A 21,300-nucleotide genomic window follows, 5' to 3' on the forward strand; every position below is an offset into this window, starting at 1 on the left:
ACTTAAAGACTTAGGATAACTTTGTTAATAATCTGTTTATTTACAAATGTACAAGTTGACTGTGATGGAGGCACAGCAGTCCACAAAGGCAGTGTCACTTCCAAAGCAACCACAGGCTCCCCAGCCAGCCAGCTCTAAACAACCAAGACCTGCTAGGCTCTCTCCAGCGTCTCTTGTAGTTCCAGGCAAAGCAGCCTCCATCCTTGCACCATCCTGGGCATTGCTGTCACTGTGCATGCCGTGTGCACAAGGCCAAGACAAATGTTCTAGGGGGGATTTTTAATTGGTAGTTTTATATATACACACAGACACCTGCTCCAGGAAGGAGACAGTTGTCCTTTTCGTGACAATTGAGCTGTTCACATACTGCTCAGCTGGCTTCAAACGTCCTAGGCAAGAGGTTGTGGGAGAGACTCACCTTGCCCCCACGCTGGTTTTATCATAGAAAACATTCCAATAGAAACAACAGGAATTAAATGCTTATCTGCACACCTAGCAGCTATGTGCCAATGGGGAAGAGCACACTGGGCTGTACAAAACTCGATGGTGCATTGATACCGAAAGGCTTCCTAATGGCAACACAATCCAATCACAAAGAGCCTCAAATTTCAGTGAAGTATCAAAAAAATGATACTGAGTTGAATGCAACAGTGTACACACTCTGAAATCAATAAGCTTAAGCTCGTTGTGCCCATTGACTGCTGTGGGGTCTCCTCTGAGGAGGGCTTAGTTAGAGTCACCTTATAGCAGGGGTGCAAATTTCCAAGGGCCTAGTTGGCCCAAAGTTCCAGGTGGTGACAGAGAAGGAAACATCAGGCCCTCCTTTCCCCCCATGCAGAATGAAGGAACAGGAGTGAAACTTGACAGGTCAACTGTGCCGGCTGCTGCTAAGTTCTACTTGGGTTTCCATGGAAATTTAGCAGCAGCAAATGAGCTGTTGTGTGTCCACCCTTTCACACTGCCCTGTGCCAGTCTATGAGAAGGGGCTCTTGGGAAGGAGGGTGGCAAGAGGAACATGCTTTGTGGCTTCTGCAGGTGGTGGGTGGGTTGAGAGCTGACTTCTAAACACAAAACAACCCTAAGCATGGGTGTAAAACATGAGTATTCCTTGATGGAGAGAAGGGAGGATGCAGTAAAGAAGAAGCATGAGATGGAAGGAACAGGAAACAAGGGCGGGGAGAACTGATGAGCAGAGGAAGGTGAGGCAAGCGGAGGAAGCACTGCATTTTCAGGTAGGAGAGAGCTCCGGCCTTGTTTTTTCATCCAACAAATTTGAGGCATGTCTGTTACTTCTTAAGGTCAGTTCTATGCCCAAAGATTTGTGGACAGCATCCAGCAAGAAAAGTGTGTCCCAGGTTAGACAATGGAAGAATTCTGTTGGCTGAAGGAAAGCTTTGTCAATTCATGGATCTGGGGCGGTTAGGTGAGCAGAAAGAGGCAGGCAACCCCTTTTGCCACAGCAGAAATGGGCTTCCAAATCCCACTGCTCTATTGACACAGTTGCATCACCACAGGAAGCCCTAGCACAATCCAAGCAAGAGGGAGGAGTTTAAATACACTGAAATCCATGGCTGAAGGCACAGCTGACTCTAACAGGTATGACATTTCCTGTTCACTTAAAGTAAACCATGGTTAAAAGTTCAAAAATTCCCATTAACCCTGAGCAGGAATGTAAAATAGGTAAGATAGGAATAGAGCCTGAAAAACTCAACCAGTCTTGCTAAAAGAATTGAAAATGTTAGTGGCCTCAGATCACTAATTCCCTCAGATGGAGGGAATCGGCAAAGTCAGGATATGATGAGAAGAGAAACTAGGCCAGAACCATAGTCATGGTACCTGCGTTTTGTGTGAAGAAGAAAAATCTCTCGGGAATCAATACTGCAAAATGGGGAATGCCCATAAATGAATATAAGGTTAAATACTGTAAATTAAGGGGTAGAAGTGGTTCCCGGTTGCAAAAGGGTTGGGTGGTGGTGGGCAGTAAGAAGGAACCCTGTAAAAACTGGCTTTGAGCTTTCAGGCTTTTTATGCAATACAAGGGGTAATTGGCTATTCTTTGACAACAAAATGGCAATGTGCATCCTAATGAACTACTTGACTCGCCAAGGCATTTTAGCATGGCTGCAGTCCTACAGCCACCCATCATGTCCCCCAGTAATCTCACCTGAGATTTTAGATGCTCTTTCCTCACCAATACAGAGGGATCCTTTGCAGCTGCAGAGGGATGGGGAACCCCAGAGGCAGAAAAGGACAGCTGCGGGAGGGGAGCCAATTCCCAACTTGTTTTAAGAAAACCATCAAGGGAGATTGTGTTACGTTTAACAAAAAAGGTGTACTGCAACTGTAAATTCGTCTCAAGCAGTGCCGATTAAGAAACTATTTGTGCAGCTGCCTCTGTGTGTTTATTCCCTCAAACGGTTTGGCTCTTAGGGAAGAAATGTGTTCTCAGGACCAGGTATAAAAAACAGGAAGGAATCTGAGGAAAGAAACACAGTGTCTTCTACAGAGGCACAGAAAAAAATATCCACTATGCTTTGCGTTTCCACACTGTAGCTCTTGCATTTCCTCTTAAGGCCTGACTGCCGCCTTGTGAGTGTCAGTGGCCAATGGTCTCTTGCTTCAAAATAAGAGGCCATTTCCATTGAGCCAATGCTGTCTGTTGCTGAAGACAAGCATGGGGTTGCTAGCTTAAGGTGAGACACTGAGCTTCAAATTTGTGTGCTTGGAGGGAGGGCAAAAGCAGTCGTGTGTGTGCAGAGCTAAAGAATCAAGCGCACATCCAAAGAGCATAGAGCCCTGGCTTGCTCTCTCCTTTTTCGCTACCATGAAATGTTACATCATATTTGGTATTTACTTTAGCAAATAGAACATATACACCTGAGCTATACATGCTGTGAAACCAGCTGGCTGAAGCATTTAATGTAATAACTCTGACATTCCTTGCAACAGAATAGTAGTTTTTCTTTGAAAAAAGGCAAACCTATCATTATTGATAAAAGCAAGCAACAGCAAGAGGGCAGTGAAACTGGTACAAAATTTGGAGCCCCAATTTATTTCCTCTAGTTTGTCATCAAGCACTTCCACTATTTACATAACCAGGCATGATGAGAAATCTCACTTGATGCATCAAAACTATTGCAATAATGCTTTGCTTAATATACTTTATGCTGTTTTTAACTTCATGAATAATAAAAAAGAGCCATTAAAAATAGAAGCATTTGTGCTTTCCATCTCTTCCTAAGGGAGGCAGACAAAGAGTGTGATGGATCTGCAAGCCAGTCCGGGGCCATCTTTCTGCTCTGGTGGCTTTGTGAATGTCCTAATGCACAATCCAGGTGGAGTCCATGCAGATACATTGCAGGGGCCACCCATCAGGCAGAAGTAGATCCTTAGTAACATGTGGAAATAATTTGACATGTCTTCCCTGCTTCCGTTTCACAGAATCATCCCAGCAGATTGAAACAGACAAAGCATGCACATTTCTGATGGGTTCTATCACTCAATGGCTCCATTTCTCTAGCACCTCTTTTACCAGCATCCCTTGTGCCAGAAGTAGCTTGTAGTCCTGCCATAAACTATTCCCGGTTTCCACAAGGTCCAAAACAAGTTCATGAGTCCCAAGTATCCAGCCAAGAAGGTGCCAATGACCCTTGAAGGGGAGAAGGACTTGCTTCCATACAAATCAGGATCATTCCATTCAATAATCTTATTTGTGGCAGGGAGGAGGCCTCCCAGTTGTATAAAAGTTTTCTCCTAGGCGGTCTCTAGCAATTAGGAGGATGGCAGCATGTTGACCAAAACACGATTGGCCAATGCAAAAGGACCCCATGATCTAATTCTACAGTACAAATATTGTACTGAAATGCAACATTTTAGAAAGGGAAACCTTTTACCCACACAAGTCAATGTTTTGTTGACGATGGCAGCAACATGATGTCTGAGGATCCAGGCCTTGGGGACGAATGTGAGTTATACAGATTTTCCCTCTTAATACTCATCATAGTGGTTCAGATCTGTAAAATAGGCATTGGAATATGCCTTTGCAGTGAGATGTGGATTAAAGTACTTGTTTTGCTCTTCTAGTATCAGGTTATTTTTGTTAAATGCCTGGGAATAAGAAAAGGGAGGGGGAGGAAGAGTTTAGAAAACACATCATTCAAACTGAAATAATAAAATGCAAAACAGGGCAACTGATCACTAAAAGATATGCACACTTATAACATTATCTAGGAGGAGGAGGGGTAGAGAGGGCAAAAGCAACACCAGAGGTTGAAATTGGAGAGATAGCAAGAGGAAGCTATTGTAAGAAATATAGATTTAATAAGGAAGGAGGTTGAAAAAGAGAACTGAAGTAGCAAGAAGATGTTCAGGACAAGAAGAGTGGGAAGAACACGAGGAGGAGGAAACCCGAAAGGTATGACTTTGTAAATGTGTAACACCTTTGAGGAGGCAGCAGACACTGCCATGGTTACTCTTATTCACACAAGAATGACAAGAAGGAAGTCTTCCTGTGGAAATCTTTTCCTGTAGTCTCCGTGTGAGTAAAATAATGTGTGTAGTTTTTTGTTTTGTATTTTTGCCTTCAAGCCCCCCCCCCCTCAAAAAAAGTTTTGACCCATTAGAATACTGGTTCCATAAATCTGAAACATAACAGCAGCAGTCCCTTTTTGGACCACAGTAATTGTCCAGAGTATCTGCACATCTAACACCTTTAAAGAGCACCAGCCCTATCCATTCCTTACCTTGATGGCTTCTACAGAGTCGTACTTGTCCAGCTTGTTGATGTGATTAGTGATGTTGGTATTCAGAGGAGCCGGTGATACTGGGTGGATGACAGTTGCATCGTGCGACTGCTGCTGGTACCGTTGGCAGTAAGTGTAAACCAAAAGGGTCAGAAGGCACCCGAGAATGCAGCTGCTCAGCCCCACAGCAGTCATATGGAACATATTAAACTCTACAGGGTGGAAGAGGCAAAGCAGAGTTGGCAGGTTTTGCTCATGTTTGATTGATATCCAGACAACCTGCTTATGCATCGCTATGTCAGCACATCGTATGCACCATGCAAAACAGGCACAGCGGGGGAAATAGACATAGTAAAACTACATGCAGGTCTTTCTTTTTTAGTAGGCATGGCTGGGCTGTTCTCTCTCTTCATTCTTCATGCAACTTTCTGAGAATCTAGCATTCTTTTTTAAAAAAACAACAACAAAAGAACAAATATGTTTCTTGTCCTCATGACTGGGAAAGGCTGTGGTGTGGGATTAGGAGTTCCTGTGATCATAAGATGCTCTCATTGGAGAACTAGAAGAGTGTTACTATTCTGATTACTTATATACTTCAGTTTATCCAAAGATCCCAGGGTGGTGTACAACATTAAGAACATAATCATAAGAACAGCCCCCCCCCCCCCCATATTTAACAGGCCATACATTATCTAATGGCCAAAGGCCTGGGGAAAGAGAAATGTGTTCACCTAAAGATATGCAAGCCTCTCTGGGGAGAGCATTTCACAGTCGGGAGCCACCACAGAAAAGGCCCATTCTCATGTTGCCACCCTCCAAACCTCTCAGGGAGGGAGGACACAGAGAAGGGCCCCGTTCTGTCTTCTTGCCCGCTTTGTCTTCCCCCTGAAAAACTCTGCTGGAGAGCCTCCAGAACAACAAGTGGCTGCAGGGGGAAGGGAAAATTATTTCCTCAACACTTTCCTCCTGTGGGAGCCTCAGCTTGACTGCAGTGCCTTCCGCGAAGGGGAGGAGTGAAATCTCGAAGATGTTTCTCTTTGAAGTGGTGGATGAAATAGCTTACTTATTTTACCAGCATTTCTAAAAGTAGAGAACTGGTGCAAAAGGAGTAAGAAGCTACAGGGAAAAGAGTTCCCAAGAATACTGGGAAAAAGAACAAGCCAGTATTAAACTTAAATCTACTGCTGCTTCCTCTGGAACCCCTTTATTCACTCACTTTTTACAGTATATCTAAATGATATTGCCATCAAACTGTTGTTCTCTTGTGTTTCCCCCATGCTGCTTTGTCTCTTTGGGGACGGACATTAATCCAACTTTTTTCCTTTTTTATAGACAAACGGAACAGCAGAGCAATCTCTGCAAGTGGAGATAGCCTTTTCCGTCCCTGGTGCTTTCTAGATGTTGTGGACTCTTAATAGTCCCAAAACATCTGGAGGGCACCTGGTTGGCAAAGGTTGTCTTCATGTTACTCTTCTGTCTGCTTAGAGGGGCATTTGCAGTCACATTTTGGGGTGTTTTAACCAGGCCCTGAGAACCCACCTTTCTCATGATTGCCATTGTCGGAGGTGGGGGTGTTCCTTTCTTTCATTCAATTGATGATGATAAACACTGCTACAATGTAAGTTTGCTTCATTTTCTTTTTAATTATTAAAATATTCATACAATAGCACTTGAACATAATTAATCGCTCTGGAATAAGTCCACAAATTGAAATAGAAGAATGGGGAAATGGTGGTTGCTAAGGGAAAAGCAATTAAAGGAGATGGGGCCAGAGAAGACCATTTCAGGAAATGGCCAGTTAAGAAGCAGGTTGCACCGCTGCTGGGAGAAGCAGGAGCTACCATACTTTTCTGTGTATAAGACTAGGTTTTTTTACTTTAAAATAAGGTTAAAAATATGGGGGTGTCTTATACATGGATAGTGCATATGTCCATTTTCTAAATTTGGGGTCCCCAAAAGTAGGGAGTGTCTTATACATGGTGGCGTCTTATACATGGAAAAATACGGTACTTTCAGCCACATCAGAGAAGATGCCTTCACCAACCTAAGGCTACAGTTCTAAGCACACCTTCATCCACACTTCCGCTTATCCCATCGCTTTCCCCTGGGAAAACCTGCTCTTTAGCACTGAATTGGAGGAAATATCAATCGAGTTTCCCACAGATCGACGTTTGCTCTGATTCAGTGGTAAAGAGCAGGTTTTCCCAGGGGAAAGTGGTGGCGCAAATGGAAAGCCGCACGGGACAAGCAAAGTGCGGACGAGCCCTAAGTCCCATTAAACAGAAGGAGCAAAGATACTTTTAGGGAACTTGCTACAAAGCTGCCCGTCCCATCTCAGTACGGCTAGTCCACTTTTGCCTTTGCTGTGGTGGCAGAGCAGCGGAAGATTTCCATGGGGATAAAGTGCTAAGGACCCAAGAACAATGCTCCAGCATCACTAAAAGGCTCAGAGGGACATTCTGCAGAGAACACCTGGGGCTTCAGAGGAATCCTAGAACGGTAGAGTTGGATCTAGTACCTTTTGATGTGTGTTTTATTGTTTATGACTTTTGTTATGTTGGTAATTATGTAAATCCTGTCGTGTTGTAAGCCGCCTTGAGCATTGTATTAACTATGGAAAGGCAGCATACAGTTGATGATAATGATCTAGTCCAACCTCCTGCAGTGCAGGAATCTCAACTAGGTTGTCCATGACAGATTACAAGACTTCCATCCAACCTCTGCTTAAAAACCTCCAAGGAAAGAGAGTCCACCGCCTCTTGTGGAGGTCTGTTCCACTGTCAAACAACTCTTATTCTGGTTTGCTTCACTGCTACAGTGCCCCCAGGCAGCAGCAAGGCAGCGCTGAGAAAACAGGACAAACTGCAGCAGAATGAATCCACCACTGGTGCAGCCTTTTTGCGTTAAGACCATGTTGCGAATTACACCCACAATAAAACACCAGTCCGGGGGGGTGGTTAATGTCATGCAAGAACAACAGCCTTAAAATTCTGATTTCAGGATTCTGCTTCACACGAATCTCAGTTTTCACTGTATTTTTTAAAAAAAGCATGTTTCTAATACTGTGGGTTAAACTACAGAGCCTAGGACTTGCCGATCAGAAGGTCGGGGGTTCGAATCCCCGCAACGGGGTGAGCTCCCGTTGCTCGGTCCCTGCTCCTGCCAACCTAGCAGTTCGAAAGAACATCAAAGTGCAAGTAGATAAATAGGTACAGCTCCAGCTGGAAGGTACCGCTCTGGCAGGAAGGTAAACGGCGTTTCCGTACACTGCTCTGATTCGCCAGAACCATTTAGTCATGCTGGCCACATGACCCGGAAGCTGTACGCCGGCTCCCTCGGCCAATAAAGTGAGATGAACGCCGCAACCCCAGAGTCGGCCACGACTGGACCTAATGGTCAGGGGTCCCTTTACCTTTACCCCTGATTCTTATTTATACATGCTATGAAGCCTGCGTTCCTCCAGTGAAACCTCCAGCCAGCACAAGGCGATAGATAAGAGGCCTTCCTGTCCTTACCTTTCAGCGCCAAAAGGCAGCAGTGGAGACAGTGGGGGCTGCAGCCAGCCCTTTCCAAGAGTGCAGTTGCCAAGTGGATGGCCCCATGCCAAGGTGACCATCCACTGGCGTGGGGACACCATTGAGCAAAACTCCACGAAGCCATACCCTCCCTCTCGTGTTGTGGTGTCTGGTATTCATCTGCAGCCACCAAATGTATTCTTTAAAATGTGAAAATAATGTTTGCCAGAACCTTGGAAGTCAGTGTAGTTTCTCAGTAAGATTTACACTCACTATAAAACCAGGCTAGGGTGGCCCACAGAGCTCCTTGCCCTCCCCCTGACTAAGAGAAGCAGAATAAATGCTTCAAGCTAAGAAAACTCAATGTCACTGTTTTCCATAATTGACTCTTTTCACTTTGCATAACTGCTCCTGATAACATAAATCCAGCGTTCATTGGCTTTTGTAGATATGGTGCACACTTTAAATTTTAACACTGAATGCACACGATTTATAGTACAAATCTGACCCAACTTCCTCTTGAAAGGAAACCGAGTACTCTTTGAGGTATCAAGGACCCTAATGGAGAAGAAAGTTGTTTTCTGGCTTCCTCGTTTCAACCCATAATTTAGAAAATAGTGGTGTATGGATCTGTACATGGATTGAAAACAAACACTCTCCTTATATGGTTGAAATACCCCGTTTCCTTCACTGACAATATACAGGCACCAATTCTGAGACATTGTAAATACTGTTCCCAGAGCTCAAGTCAGCAATTACATGCCTATTTTCAGACTCTCATTTAAGAACTTTCCTAGTCTCATCTGAGATGCACAAATCCCCGGGTTAAGTACTCAAAATGGGTATTGATGGTTTCTCTGATTATAAGGATGATGGCAACTTATGAGTGGGAAGACTCGTCTTTTGGGACTCTGGAGGTGAACTGAAGATGATCTCTGGACTAGTCCTGCCTTGGAGAGTCTTCTTTTGCCATTCCTCTCCTCTTTGCTTTAAACAAATCACAGTCAAGTTGTTGTAATAGGCCACTGAAGGACCTTTCTCCTGTAAGGCTGTGTGCTCCCTGAACTTTTTTTAAAAATCCTGCTTTAAGTATAACATATGCAAGGTAAGCAGCTGTGCCTAGTTACTCTTATTTTTACTATTTTTCAAAATGTATTCTGCTTCTGTTAGTCACAAGGAGGGAAGGAGTGAGGAGATTTCAGCAGGCATTGTTTTAGGACTCCTGCATAGATTGCCACTTATTTATTTAAATTGTTTTATTTATGTGTTCCTGATTTAAATTTGTACCCTGCATTTCCAATCAAAGCAATTTATACTGATCAATCTGCAAATGTACTAGTAAATAATATTATCTCAGACAAATGCCAAATAATAAAAGGTACTAGACAAGGCTATCCCTTATCTCCGTTGTTCATTTTGACATTAGAAATATTGCAGCAGAATATAAGGAGAAACAAGGAACTCAAAGGAATAGAGGTGGGACTCAGAGCCTATAAATTAAGGCCATTTGCTGATGATGTGGTGTTAACATTGGAACAGCATATGGTAAGCATTCCCAAAGCATTAGAAGAAATTAAAAGGTTTGGAGAAGTGGCGGGTTTCAAAATAAATACAGATAAAACAAAAATGTTGGTTAAAAACATGGATGAGCAGTAAAAAGGCCTTAGAAAAGATTTCTGGCCTAAAGAGGTTAAAAAGTAAAATATTTCAGGATTTGGCTGTTGGTGAGAAATCTCAACTTATTTCAAGATACCGGTAATTATATTAAACTGTGGGAAGAGATTAAGAAAGAATTGGAGATTTGGGAAAGGATGAATAAAACTTTCACTATTAGGCAGAATTTCAGCCATTAAGATGAATGTACTACCTAATATGTTGTTTTTATTCCAATCTATTCCGATTGTAAATAAGTTGCCTCAAAGAATGGAAAAAAGATGACTTTTTCTGGCAGGGGGAAAAAGCCATGAATCAAACAAAATCTTGATAGAATCATAGAATCATAGAGTTGGAAGAGACCACAAGGGCCATCGAGTCCAACCCCCTGCCAAGCAGGAAACACCATCAGAGCACTCCGGACATATGGTTGTCAAGCCTCTGCTTAAAGACCTCCAAAGAAGGAGACTCCACCACACTCCTTGGCAGCAAATTCCACTGTCGAACAGCTCTTACTGTCAGGAAGTTCTTCCTAATGTAAGAAAGATGTAAAGAACGAGGAGACTTTGCCTTGTCAGACCTACAACTGTATTATGAGGCAGCCTGTTTGTGTTGGCTAAAGCAATGGATCATATTGTAAAATGCAGACATTTTGGATTTGGAAGGCCTGATATAAAATTTGGCTGGCATGCATGTCTTTGGTATGGGAAAGCTAAAATTTATAAGTGTTTTACAAACCACATCATTAGGAAGAATTTATATAGAGTTTGGGAGAAAAACAAAATTTTGTTGGAAAGAAAAATACCTTTGTGGTTATCCCCTATTGAAGCAATTACAATTAATAAAATTAATATGGATAGACAATGGGTGACAAATAGGGAACTGCTGGATTTTACAGGTAGGGAACCCAGACTGAAACCTATGGAGGAATTAAGGGTTGATTACAGTACCACAAGTTACTTGATACGTTTAAGATAGATTCAAAAAATGGATTCCTGGACTGTTATGTAGTGAAGTTTCACCCTGGGCCAGCAGGGGGATACTGTATATAGTTTTCACTCAGGTCTGTAGATAGTTTTCACTCAGGTCCACGTCAGTTATTTTAGGCGGGAACTCTGGGCTGTTGTTGCTACAATGTTGACAGCCGGCTGCCTATAAAAGCAGGCCGGCTGAGCTGTTTGCAGTCAGTTCTATTCCAGCTTACAAAATAAAGAGCTACTTGGAGAAATCGCTGTGTCGTCTGCTATGTCAACCCACAACTTAACACGGACCAAAGTTCACAATTTGAAAAACAATTATTACAGAATAAGGGCAAGCCATTATCTAAAAACTATAACTTTTTATTAGAATAGGAAACAAAATACGAGCTAGTCAAAGCTTCAATGACACATTGGGCAATAGATGTAGGATACAATATAGACTTAAACCTCTGGGAGAAACTCTGGAAAAACGATTCAGAATTTACTGCATTCTATTAAATGAAAAAGAACTTTATGAAAATGATTCATAGATGGTATTTAACTTCAAGTAAGTTGGCTAAAATGCTTAAAGCCGAATCAGATATGTGTTGGAAATGTAAAGAAATGGAGGAAACTTTTTTTCATATGTGGTGGACATGTAAAAAGGTAAAAGAATATTGGGAAATTATTTATAACAAGTTGAAAAAAATGTTCAAAACAACTTTTTCAAAAAGACCGTAGTCCTTTTCGATGGGAATAATTCAGACAGAAGTTCCTAGGTGTCAGGAAAAAAATATTTATGTACGCAACAACAGCAGCTTGGGTTTGATTGCTCAAAAATGGAAAGTGAGGGAGTTTCCAAGCAAAGAGGACTGGCAACTTAAGATGTTAGAATATGCAGAACTTGTAGGTTTAACATATAGAATAAGAGAGCAAGAAGAACATATATTTAAAGAAGAGTGGAAAATATTTATTTAGTATATGGAAAATAACTGTACACAGCTGAAAACGCTGGCAGCATTAAGATAAAATCAACAGTGTAAGTAATTTTGAGTGTTGTAAAAGTGGAGAACTGATAAAATGGCTAGAGTAAAATATGCAGGAACGAAAGATAAACAGAATGAACCATGGAAGGAGAAGGAGAAGGAGAGAAGTCGTTGGATATTTAACAGTATGTAAAATGTTTATTTTGAACTGAATAATTGAAAACTTAATTCAAAAAATGGGGGGGGGAATGTACCCTGCATTTCCAAACAATCACTGGTGGACGAAGGGGGGGCGGGGTGAGGGGTCTGCCCCAAGTGCCATCACAGCTATCCCTGGGACGCGTGCCACACCCCCGCGGGTGGTGCACCACACACCCAGGAACCTGTGCCAGCCCCGCCCCCGCCTGTTCTCTGCTCCCGGGGCCAGAGCACGTAGCTCCGCCACGGCATGCAATATAAAATGATCCTAAAGCAAGAAGGTAAGAAACAAAACAATGACAACTGCCAGTTTTACTGAGTTGCAGACTTAATGTCTGCACATTCAAGGCTCAAATTCTGTATCATTCTACGATTCTTCCCCCCCCCTCACTTTTTTAAAAAAACCCAAAGCAGCCTGAGCAGGTTGTGAATCTGGGCAGAAGAAGAATGGATGGAGAAAGGTTACGTAACCCACTCAGTGTCCTCTTCGGCTTACAACTACCCTTCCCAAACGGCTTCTTCATCTGGGGTCATCTTCCCACCCCAGGTGGAAATGCAGCTTGGGGAGGTTGAACTGAACACCATCCAGGGTCTTGCCTGATTGGACTTTCTTCCATGCAGGTTTGTTGCTTTACATTTAAAAAGCAAGGAGAATGGAGGAAAGCATCACATCCAGGGTAGCAGAAAACAGCACAGAAAGAATCAGGGAAAGAATGCAGAAAAATAATCAGGGGTGGAAAGAAACCTGGGGAGGAACACTTACCGCCACATCGTTGTTCTTTGATGCTGCTGGTCCTTGCTACTGTTATGTCTGCAACAGCAAACAATTCAATTATGCAGAAGTCATAAAGAAAAACAGCCCAATATAATTCTTTAACATTTCTGTTCAAGTGTGAACAATATATATATCAGTCTGGTATGAATAATTCTTAACTCAGCAAGAATGCTCTTCACTATCAATCACACACTTTGCTAATTTGCTGTGGAAAAAGAAAACACGCTTCATTCTGCAAACATAGCTGCTGTGGCCCCAGTTATTTCCAGTAAATGCTAGCAGGACCCCGTTTGTGAGACTTCATTGTGAAGCTCTACACACCTCCCCTTCCCACAAAGAGTTGGCAGAGCCCACACACTGTAGGCAGCTTACGTTTTTGTAAAATGATTTGTAAAAATTACACACTTACTGGATTCCAGATTAGAAGACAGGAGAAAGAGATAAGCAATACCTGGTATGAAATTGGAATCAGAAATACATGGGTGACTCTCAGTGGTATTTCCAGAACACTGGTTACCCACAGGAAATAAAACATTGCACTGGCGGGTACGGAACTGGACTCCGGATGAATCGCAGCCAGACCACTCTGACCAGTCCGACCAGCTATCTGTAACAGCCAAGAAATAAAGAGGCACATGAAGGGGTCAGCCCACACAGCAAATTGTTTTTAAGTGTTTTGTATACTTTTCCTATGAAATAATCCATTTTTATCGCAAAGTTGCCCTGATTCTGCAAGGAAAATCCATGCACACACAAAAAGGATTGCTTAACTTGAGGTGGTTACCATGCACAAAGGATGCTGTGAATGTTCAAGAAATGCACATCTAGATCTTGAGACTGCATGTGGGGTGTCCTCAGATGGACTAGGACTGAGTCAAAGCCAATCACCAGCTTGGAGGGCTGGGGGCGGGGGATGAATCCAGCTATTCCCTCCTTCAACCAATAACAAGTCATCAAAGAGTACAGTGTACTGACAATTTGTACAATGAAGAGATGCTCACATCCAGCAACAAGCAAGGAAGCCACTGCTATGCAGGAGGTCACAGAGTCTGAGGCCCAAATGTGCATATTCTTTTGATTCTTTCTTTGAATAAGCAAGGCAGGCGGCATCTCTTACAAATCCTGTGGCTGCATAGCTGACCTACAGCGAAACCAGGGCTGGCACCACATCTCACATTCAGTACAGAAGGGCTGCTGTCACAAAAAGGTACCTCTGTGTCAAGTTCTCATCCAGAAAGAATACGACCACAGACCCTACGACCTGACATCAGCACACAAAGTTCCATGGCCACTTCTTTGCATCGCTAGCAGAGGCTCAACGCGTGATGTGACAACATCACAATGCAATGTAAATGAGCCCTCCTCTATAGGGGGGCACTGAACCTGAGGATGCTCTTTGTGGTGGCAGCTCTTAGTGATGTGTGGGGTCGGTCTAGGACATTGCCGGTATCAAGGCAGAGATTGTTTTACAGCCTGGTGTGGAGACTTGGCACCACCACGGAGCATCTGGGCGCCTCAGCCTCACCATTTTCACAGGGTTGTGGAGATAAAATGGGGGTAGGGAGCTATTTTGTTCTGCAGAAAAGCAAGAGAATGAATGAGCTGGGCTTTCCTGTACCTGGGCATTGCTGTGTATTGCAGAGTGCTTCTTCGGTGTGGAGTCCTAGGCAGATATCACCTCCATAAGCTGGTGCTGGGTTGCTGCATGAGCGAGTCCTCATATAATGGCCACTTCCACAAGTAGTGGAGCACTTAGACCACGATGACCAGCAGGACCAACCTCCATCAACTGGGAAATGACAAAACTACATTGTTTCTTTCCTCTCAATATGGAGATAAATAGTTGAATTAAGAACACAAGAAGAGTTTGGCAGACCAGGGGCCTTTGGGAACCCCATAAGCATGAGGGCTTCAGCACTCTTCCCCCGGTAATTTCCAGCAACTGGTATTCTGTGACATGCCACCTCAGACACTGCAGGTAGTACACCAGGGGACAGCAAACTTTTTCAGCAGGGGGCTGGTCCACTGTCCCTCAGACACTGGGGGGGGGCAGACTGTATTTTGAAAAAATAATAACAAACGAATTCCTATGCCCCACAAATAACCCAGAGATGCATTTTAAAGGACACATTCTACTCATGTAAAAACACACTGATTCCCAGACCATCCGCGGGCCGGATTGAGAAGGCGATTGGGCCGCATCCGGCCTCTGGGCCTTAGTTTGCCTGCCCATGTAGTACAAACTCATCATGGCCAACAGCCAATTAGAATCAAGGGTCATCTAGTTCAGCCCCCTGCAATGAAGGGATCCTCTCCACAGCCCCCCCTGGGTGGGCTCAAACCACCAACCTTCCAATTCACAGCCAGATGCACTGACCCACTGAATCATTTTCATTTGTATTTCATAGCCAAAACCCCCATAAGCAATGGCAAGAGTCTCCAAGCAAAAAGTTTCAGGCATTTTTCTAGATTCCAAAAATTCAATGTTTTAAAATTGCCCCTCTAGAAAGAGATCACAATATTTTTATTGATATAGGACAGAGGGACAAAAGCCCATCCCAATGGTACATTTTCCAAAGTAGAGGATGATGGGCCTAGTGGCATCTGACAGAAAAATCAAGGAAATTTGAAGCCCTTTCAAAAGTAACTTTTGTGCCTTCTTTCTACATCTCACTTAAAAAAAACACCCCAAAGAAACCACCACCACCATAACCATCATAATTTAAATAATAAAGCAAAAGGAACAGTAAAACAAGTCAGCAATCCAACTGTAAAAATTAATATTTACACAGTGATTAAAAGACAGCAGAGACAACAAAGATACATCTCCTAATTAAAAGTCAATTGAAATAAAATGCTAAGCACTCTCAGCTTGGAGTAAGTCCCACTGAAGTCATTGAGGCTTACTCCTGTGTAGACATGCATAGGATTACACTATGTGTATAAAATCTCTACTACTGTCCTTAGAAACTTTTTTTTTTAAAGAAACCCTTTTGTTCATTTCCTTGGCCACTTACCTGGGCAAGGGAGCATGTTGCATTCCTGGTATTCCAGGGGTGGTCCCAGACATGGCAGCCCCCCATACTTTGGCTCAGGATTGTTGCAAATACGCTTGCGGTTTCGAATGCCTCTGCTGCAATCGCGGCTGCACTGGGACCAGGGAGACCAAGGGGACCAGGCACCATTAATGGTGTGAGCTGAGTGACGCCCAGAATGCAGGAATTCACCTGCAAGAAACGGATGCACATGGTACACAAAAATGTGCATACTAAGGAACACAATGATGGTGTTTTGTTTTTTAAAAAATACTGTTCTGATTTAATTTGAATTCTCCCACCAGTAATTTTACTATTGGGATATTTAAAAAGTGTACACAAAAAATATAATTTGGTATCAAATCTGACTGTAGTGCAAAGCTGACAGTGGCATAGACCCAAAGTGGCCTTGCCAAAGTCATGAAAAACAGCAATCTGGAGGCAATTAAACAGGGCAGGGCTAAATACTGAAAAAACCAACTGAAGCCCAACAAAAGCAGAATAGATGTATAAAATTCAAGAGCGTTAATTTTAGTCAAATTGATTCTTTTCCAAAAATCTACTGAGCCGTATACAACAAATATGGGGACCTGCAAGGCATATTTAATGAACCCAAAGTCCAGTCTACATTTCTAATCAATTCTGTGTCCTTTTTATGAGATATTTCTGATGATTATTTTTGTGTAGCATGATTTGTGTATGACTCTTATGAAGTTTTATTTAAAAAAAGGTTATTAACTGATTGATTGACTGACTCTCTGCACAACCTACATTAGGTAGGTAGGTAGGTAGATGCAGTGCTACCTCGAGTTACAAACGCTTCAGGTTACAAACTCCGCTAACCTGGAATAATTACCTCGAGTTGAGAACTTGCCCCAGGATGAGAACGAAAATCATGTGCCGGTGGCGCAGTGGCAGCAGCAAGAGGCCCATTAGCGAAAGAACGCCTCTAGTTAAGAACAGTTTCAGGTTAAGAACAGACCTCTGGAACAAATTAAGTTCATAACTAGAGGTACCACTGTAGATAGGAAACCTTTTTTTATCACAGCCCTGTATACCTGTTTGCTTAGGGGCAAATCTCATTCCTCTCAGTAAGGTTAAAGGTAAAGTGACCCCTGACCATTAGGTCCAGTCGTGGCCGACTCTGGGGTTGCGGTGCTCATCTCGCTTTACTGGCCGAGGGAGCCGGCGTACAGCTTCCGGGTCATGTGGCCAGCATGACTAAGCCGCTTCTGGCGAACCAGAGCAGCACATGGAAACGCCATTTACCTTCCCGCTGGAGCGGTATCTATTTATCTATTTGCACATGACGTGCTTTCAAACTGCTAGGTTGGCAGGAGTAAGGTTACTCCTATGTAAATGTGCATAGAATTGCAGCCTTATGTATCAGATCAACCCCCCCCCAACCTCTCTGAATGTATCTGTGGTCTGTACAGCAACATCCCTCCCTCTCATAGGAAACTCCCCCAGGGCCAGACTTAGGGTAGCACGGGTGGTTCCCCCACACAGGGCGACAAGCTGAGGGGGTGCAAAATTGGGAAGATCCATTTGAGGGTGCCAAATTTTTGTACAGGGTGTCATATTACGAAAGATAATCAAAGTTCCCACATGACACTTCCCAAAACTGGGCCTCTGAGAAACAAGAGGGAGGTACTGTCTTGTTCAAGAAACACCAAGATTTGCAGAAGTCAACGTGCTTAAAGGAAAAGGACCCTAAAGAGGCAACCCCATAGTCCAGCAGGGACTGAGCTTGCTTCCTGGACACAGAATGCTGACTGGACAAGGAGAATAAGGGCCTGGCTGGCTGACAGGAAACCTGAACAAGATCAGTCCACAGCATTAGCATTTCGTTGCAGGCCCCAGTTGTGTGGACATTCACATATAGCAGATAAGAGATGTTCTAAGGATCTCACGAACATTATCTCAATAATCCGTACAAAATATCAGCAAGGTAGGCCAATAGTATTTCTCCATATTGTAAATGCTGGACGAAAAGAGTAGCTAGACTGAGACCACCTAGTGAGTTAATGACAGAGGCAAGATTTGAATCTTGGGTTTCTTGGCTCAGTCTCCTAACCTGCACATTGGTTCTTTTTCGCTCTCTTCCTTCAATCTTAGAACTACTTTCATTTCCAGACTCTCAACCGTTGCAATTACCAGGCCATTTTTAATTAAGAAAAAAAATCAAAGTTAAGGGAGACAATGATAAAAGCCTTTGGATATTTGGGATGCTGCCAGAAAAAGGAGCGTCTGCTATTGTTGTCTCCTGGCCCAGAGTCAAGGATGAGCTGGAGTAATGGACAAGTTGTAACAACATAAGTTTGGTGGAGCCTTAGGAAATGCTGCACAATGGCTACAATGTTGCTGCAGTGAAAGATCTGTCCCTGGGAGATTGTTTAAAAATGGGGCAGGAAGGCACTGAGATGAAGAATGTGGCAAGAAATGGCACCGCAAGCATTTCAAAGCAGCCATATTTCCACATTGTACTTAAGCACTGGGTGAGAAGGAATTCCATGTGGGCAAGAGGACAGACTGGAAGCGCTCTGTCCTCCTCTGGGCTCAGCTAAGAAACCCAAAGGACTGTCAGAGAAGGAAAGTCCCCTTCTCTGGGCTCCTTTTGGCAACCTATTTATTGAGCATTCATTCTTATTTACTTGCACAAAGCTTATGCAGAGGTCATATTATATCGAACATTTGTTCTGATTTGTTTGCAGGGAAGTTAAGACGACAATGAGCAGCCATCCTGCGCTGCTCACACGGCGGTTATACATCTTCCCATTAATCATTTGTTCATTCCACACTTTTCAGTGCCTGTTTCGAGCAGCAAAAGGGTGCCAGAGAGAGTGCAAACCTATATTTCCAAGAATGTGCTTGGATTCATCCCACAAAATAGTGACAGTTTTGAAGGGGCTTCTGTTTGCAAGCTGCTATACTATATTCTGAGTTTTGCTTCACAGACACATCATGCTTCCATTTTCACCAGAAATTCACCTGCCTACCTCTACACACATGCAAACAAGAATCAGAGAGCAAGGGAGCTCTAGCCAACACCTGCATGTGCTGTGGCAAGCTGCACTACAGCAATAAAAAACTGAGGGAAAACAGTGAGGATAGACTAAGCCCATTCACTTCACCTGTCTCAGTCTCTGGCTTTTAATAGCACAAAAAAGTACTACGGCTGTGGCTGATTTCAAAGGAGGGTTTGGTTGAGGGATAACCTGGCTGAATTGCACCTGGCAGTATTGCCACAGCTTCCAAAATGGAAACTACACATTATCTCAGGTTCCCAAACTGAAGGGGAAGCTTGAAATCAGTGGCTGGGGGCAAAAAGTGATTATTCTTCCTCTCTCCATTCTTCCCAGCTGTTGTCCCCTCAGGCTTATTTAATATTTTGCCATCCAGCAGGAGATATGTGATTTTTAAACTCCAGGCAAGGAGCACTGGTGACTCTCCTAGAAATCTTTTTTAAAAGGTAGACTTCATGAAGCTAAGATTAGGTGGACGCATGACATGCAACTGACTGACAAGCTACCAAAATACGGGACTGGAACTAGGTACCAAATGCTATTTTGCAGGGATTTGTGGTGGGTGAAGCAGCATGTGAAAGAATGGGCTGCACACTCATCAAAGGAAAGGATGATATAAAAAACGGGGGAACTGCCGACTTTTTAGAGGTTAAGATACAAGTTCAAACCAATCTCAGACTTGACAGCTGGGCAGACAGTATTAAGATGAAACCTGTTAAGGGAAAATATAAAGTATTACTCACAGGGAGCAAAAATCAAATGCATGAGATGGGACATAACTGGAAAAACTTTTAAGTTTGCCAAGAAGGGTTTGGGATAAATAATGAATTACCAGGAGGCTGATGTTGTGCCAAAAAGGGAATATGCCACTTTAACTGGGAAGCACCATCATCTCTGAATTCTGAGAAATTTCAATAAGATTCTATGGAGTACTGGCAAATTGGCACACAATGTAAAGTTCTGGGTGCCACAACAGAAAGAAGCAGAAAACACATTGAAAAAATGCCCCGTTCAGATGAGAGCAATGAAGATGATTAAGGGGGGGGGGGGATCTAGACTGAAAATTGTAAGAATGAAATCAGAAGCCTGGTTATATTTAGCTGCAAGGAAGGAGACTGAAAGTTGAGAGGTTTCAAATATGTAAAAGATGTCAGGAAATGAGGAAGAGCTATAGCTTTCTACCAGTTTCAATGTTAGGAAAAATGTCCCAATGATAAGAGCTGTTCAGCAATCAATCCAGCTACCTAGGAAGGTTACAGAATCTTCTGTGAGATTTTCAAGGAGAGGCTGAGCAGGCAAGAAGGCTTCCAGTGCATGATATATTGCATTACAGAAGAAGGCTGGGGAAAGGAAGGCACCAGATTCTGCCCAATGTTCCTACCGTATATCACCACACTTTGGGACATGGTCTCCCCCGCAGCAGCATTTTCTCCTTTGCCACAGAAAGGAATGGCTCCCGTTGACTGTGCAGTGCGCGCGGGAGAGATGTATGTGCCACAGGAGTCAATAGCTAATTTACTTTCTTAATCAAAGAGCACAATGTCAAAGGGGAGCCACGAGAGATGGGCAAATTCTGCCACACTACTGACACTGGAATCATCAGTATCTGACAGAGGCAGTATGTTTGATCCTCACCTGAACTTTGTCCTTGAGAACAGCATGTGGTCCCTTAATCAGTAACAGATTTCCTGCAGTAGCAGGAAAGGTCTCAGCTGATGACCTTTGAGGACCCTTTTATGCCTAGGGACCCAATTCAGGCTGATGGCAAAGTTGGTGACTTCTTGGGGCGGGGGAGGTTGCTCCTGGACTGACGATATTATTGGACGCACCTCATTATGATCTTCCACAAAGCGTGTCCTGCTTTTGCCCACTGTGGCAATAGGTGCTTTGCTAGTGGTTCTGTCAGTACCAACAAAACCAAAGTCACCTCCTGCCATAGCAATGGCAAGAAACCTAAGATTCTGATGCACGTGGCTGCTTACCATCTGTCGAGCATCCAGTGGTCCCGTCGCTGGAACAGTAACGCATTTCAATCCTCTGCCTTCCCACATCTAACAAACTTGCATCAGGCAGCCGTGCCTTGCAGGTGTATCGGAATCGTTGTTCATAGTGCCCACCGTTGTCGGAGATGTTCACCGGAGTCCATGGGGTCCAAGGAGTTGTCTTTTTCAACTCTGGGCAGGGGCTGGTGTTGCAGCCTTGATACTCCTGAAGGAAAGGGGTTGATTACTTCTACTTAGTGTCTAGCATGGCCCACAAACACCTTGAAACTTTGCATACACTCTCTGGGCCAAAGGGGTTTAGAAACTATAATATCATTGTTTAAACATGGAAATTAAGGTTATTTGGGTGCTCCTATACTCACAATGCCTGCATTAATAAAGCACAACCTTACTATAATATTCATTATG

At 43.4% G+C, this 21,300-nt stretch overlaps 1 protein-coding gene across 5 annotated transcripts in view; it reads right to left on the reverse strand.

Annotated features, from left to right (window-relative positions):
• Window positions 1-16: 16 nt before the first annotated feature.
• Window positions 17-21,300, reverse strand: part of SEMA5A (semaphorin 5A) — a 149,731-nt gene continuing 128,447 nt past the window's right edge. For 2 of the 5 annotated variants that reach the window (XM_079983485.1, XM_079983486.1), the window contains exons 16-22: window positions 20,872-21,097; window positions 15,846-16,055; window positions 14,447-14,617; window positions 13,280-13,435; window positions 12,817-12,864; window positions 4,743-4,954; window positions 17-4,107 (exon numbers count right to left, since the gene is read on the reverse strand). In XM_079983485.1, coding sequence (XP_079839611.1) covers window positions 3,988-4,107; window positions 4,743-4,954; window positions 12,817-12,864; window positions 13,280-13,435; window positions 14,447-14,617; window positions 15,846-16,055; window positions 20,872-21,097 — 1,143 coding nt within the window. In that variant the 3' untranslated portion in view covers window positions 17-3,987. The other 3 variants (XM_079983489.1, XM_079983488.1, XM_079983487.1) reach the window with 3 other exon arrangements.

The sequence above is a fragment of the Podarcis cretensis genome, assembly GCF_951804945.1.
Source record: "Podarcis cretensis genome assembly, chromosome: 7".
NCBI classification, from domain to species: domain Eukaryota; kingdom Metazoa; phylum Chordata; class Lepidosauria; order Squamata; family Lacertidae; genus Podarcis; species Podarcis cretensis.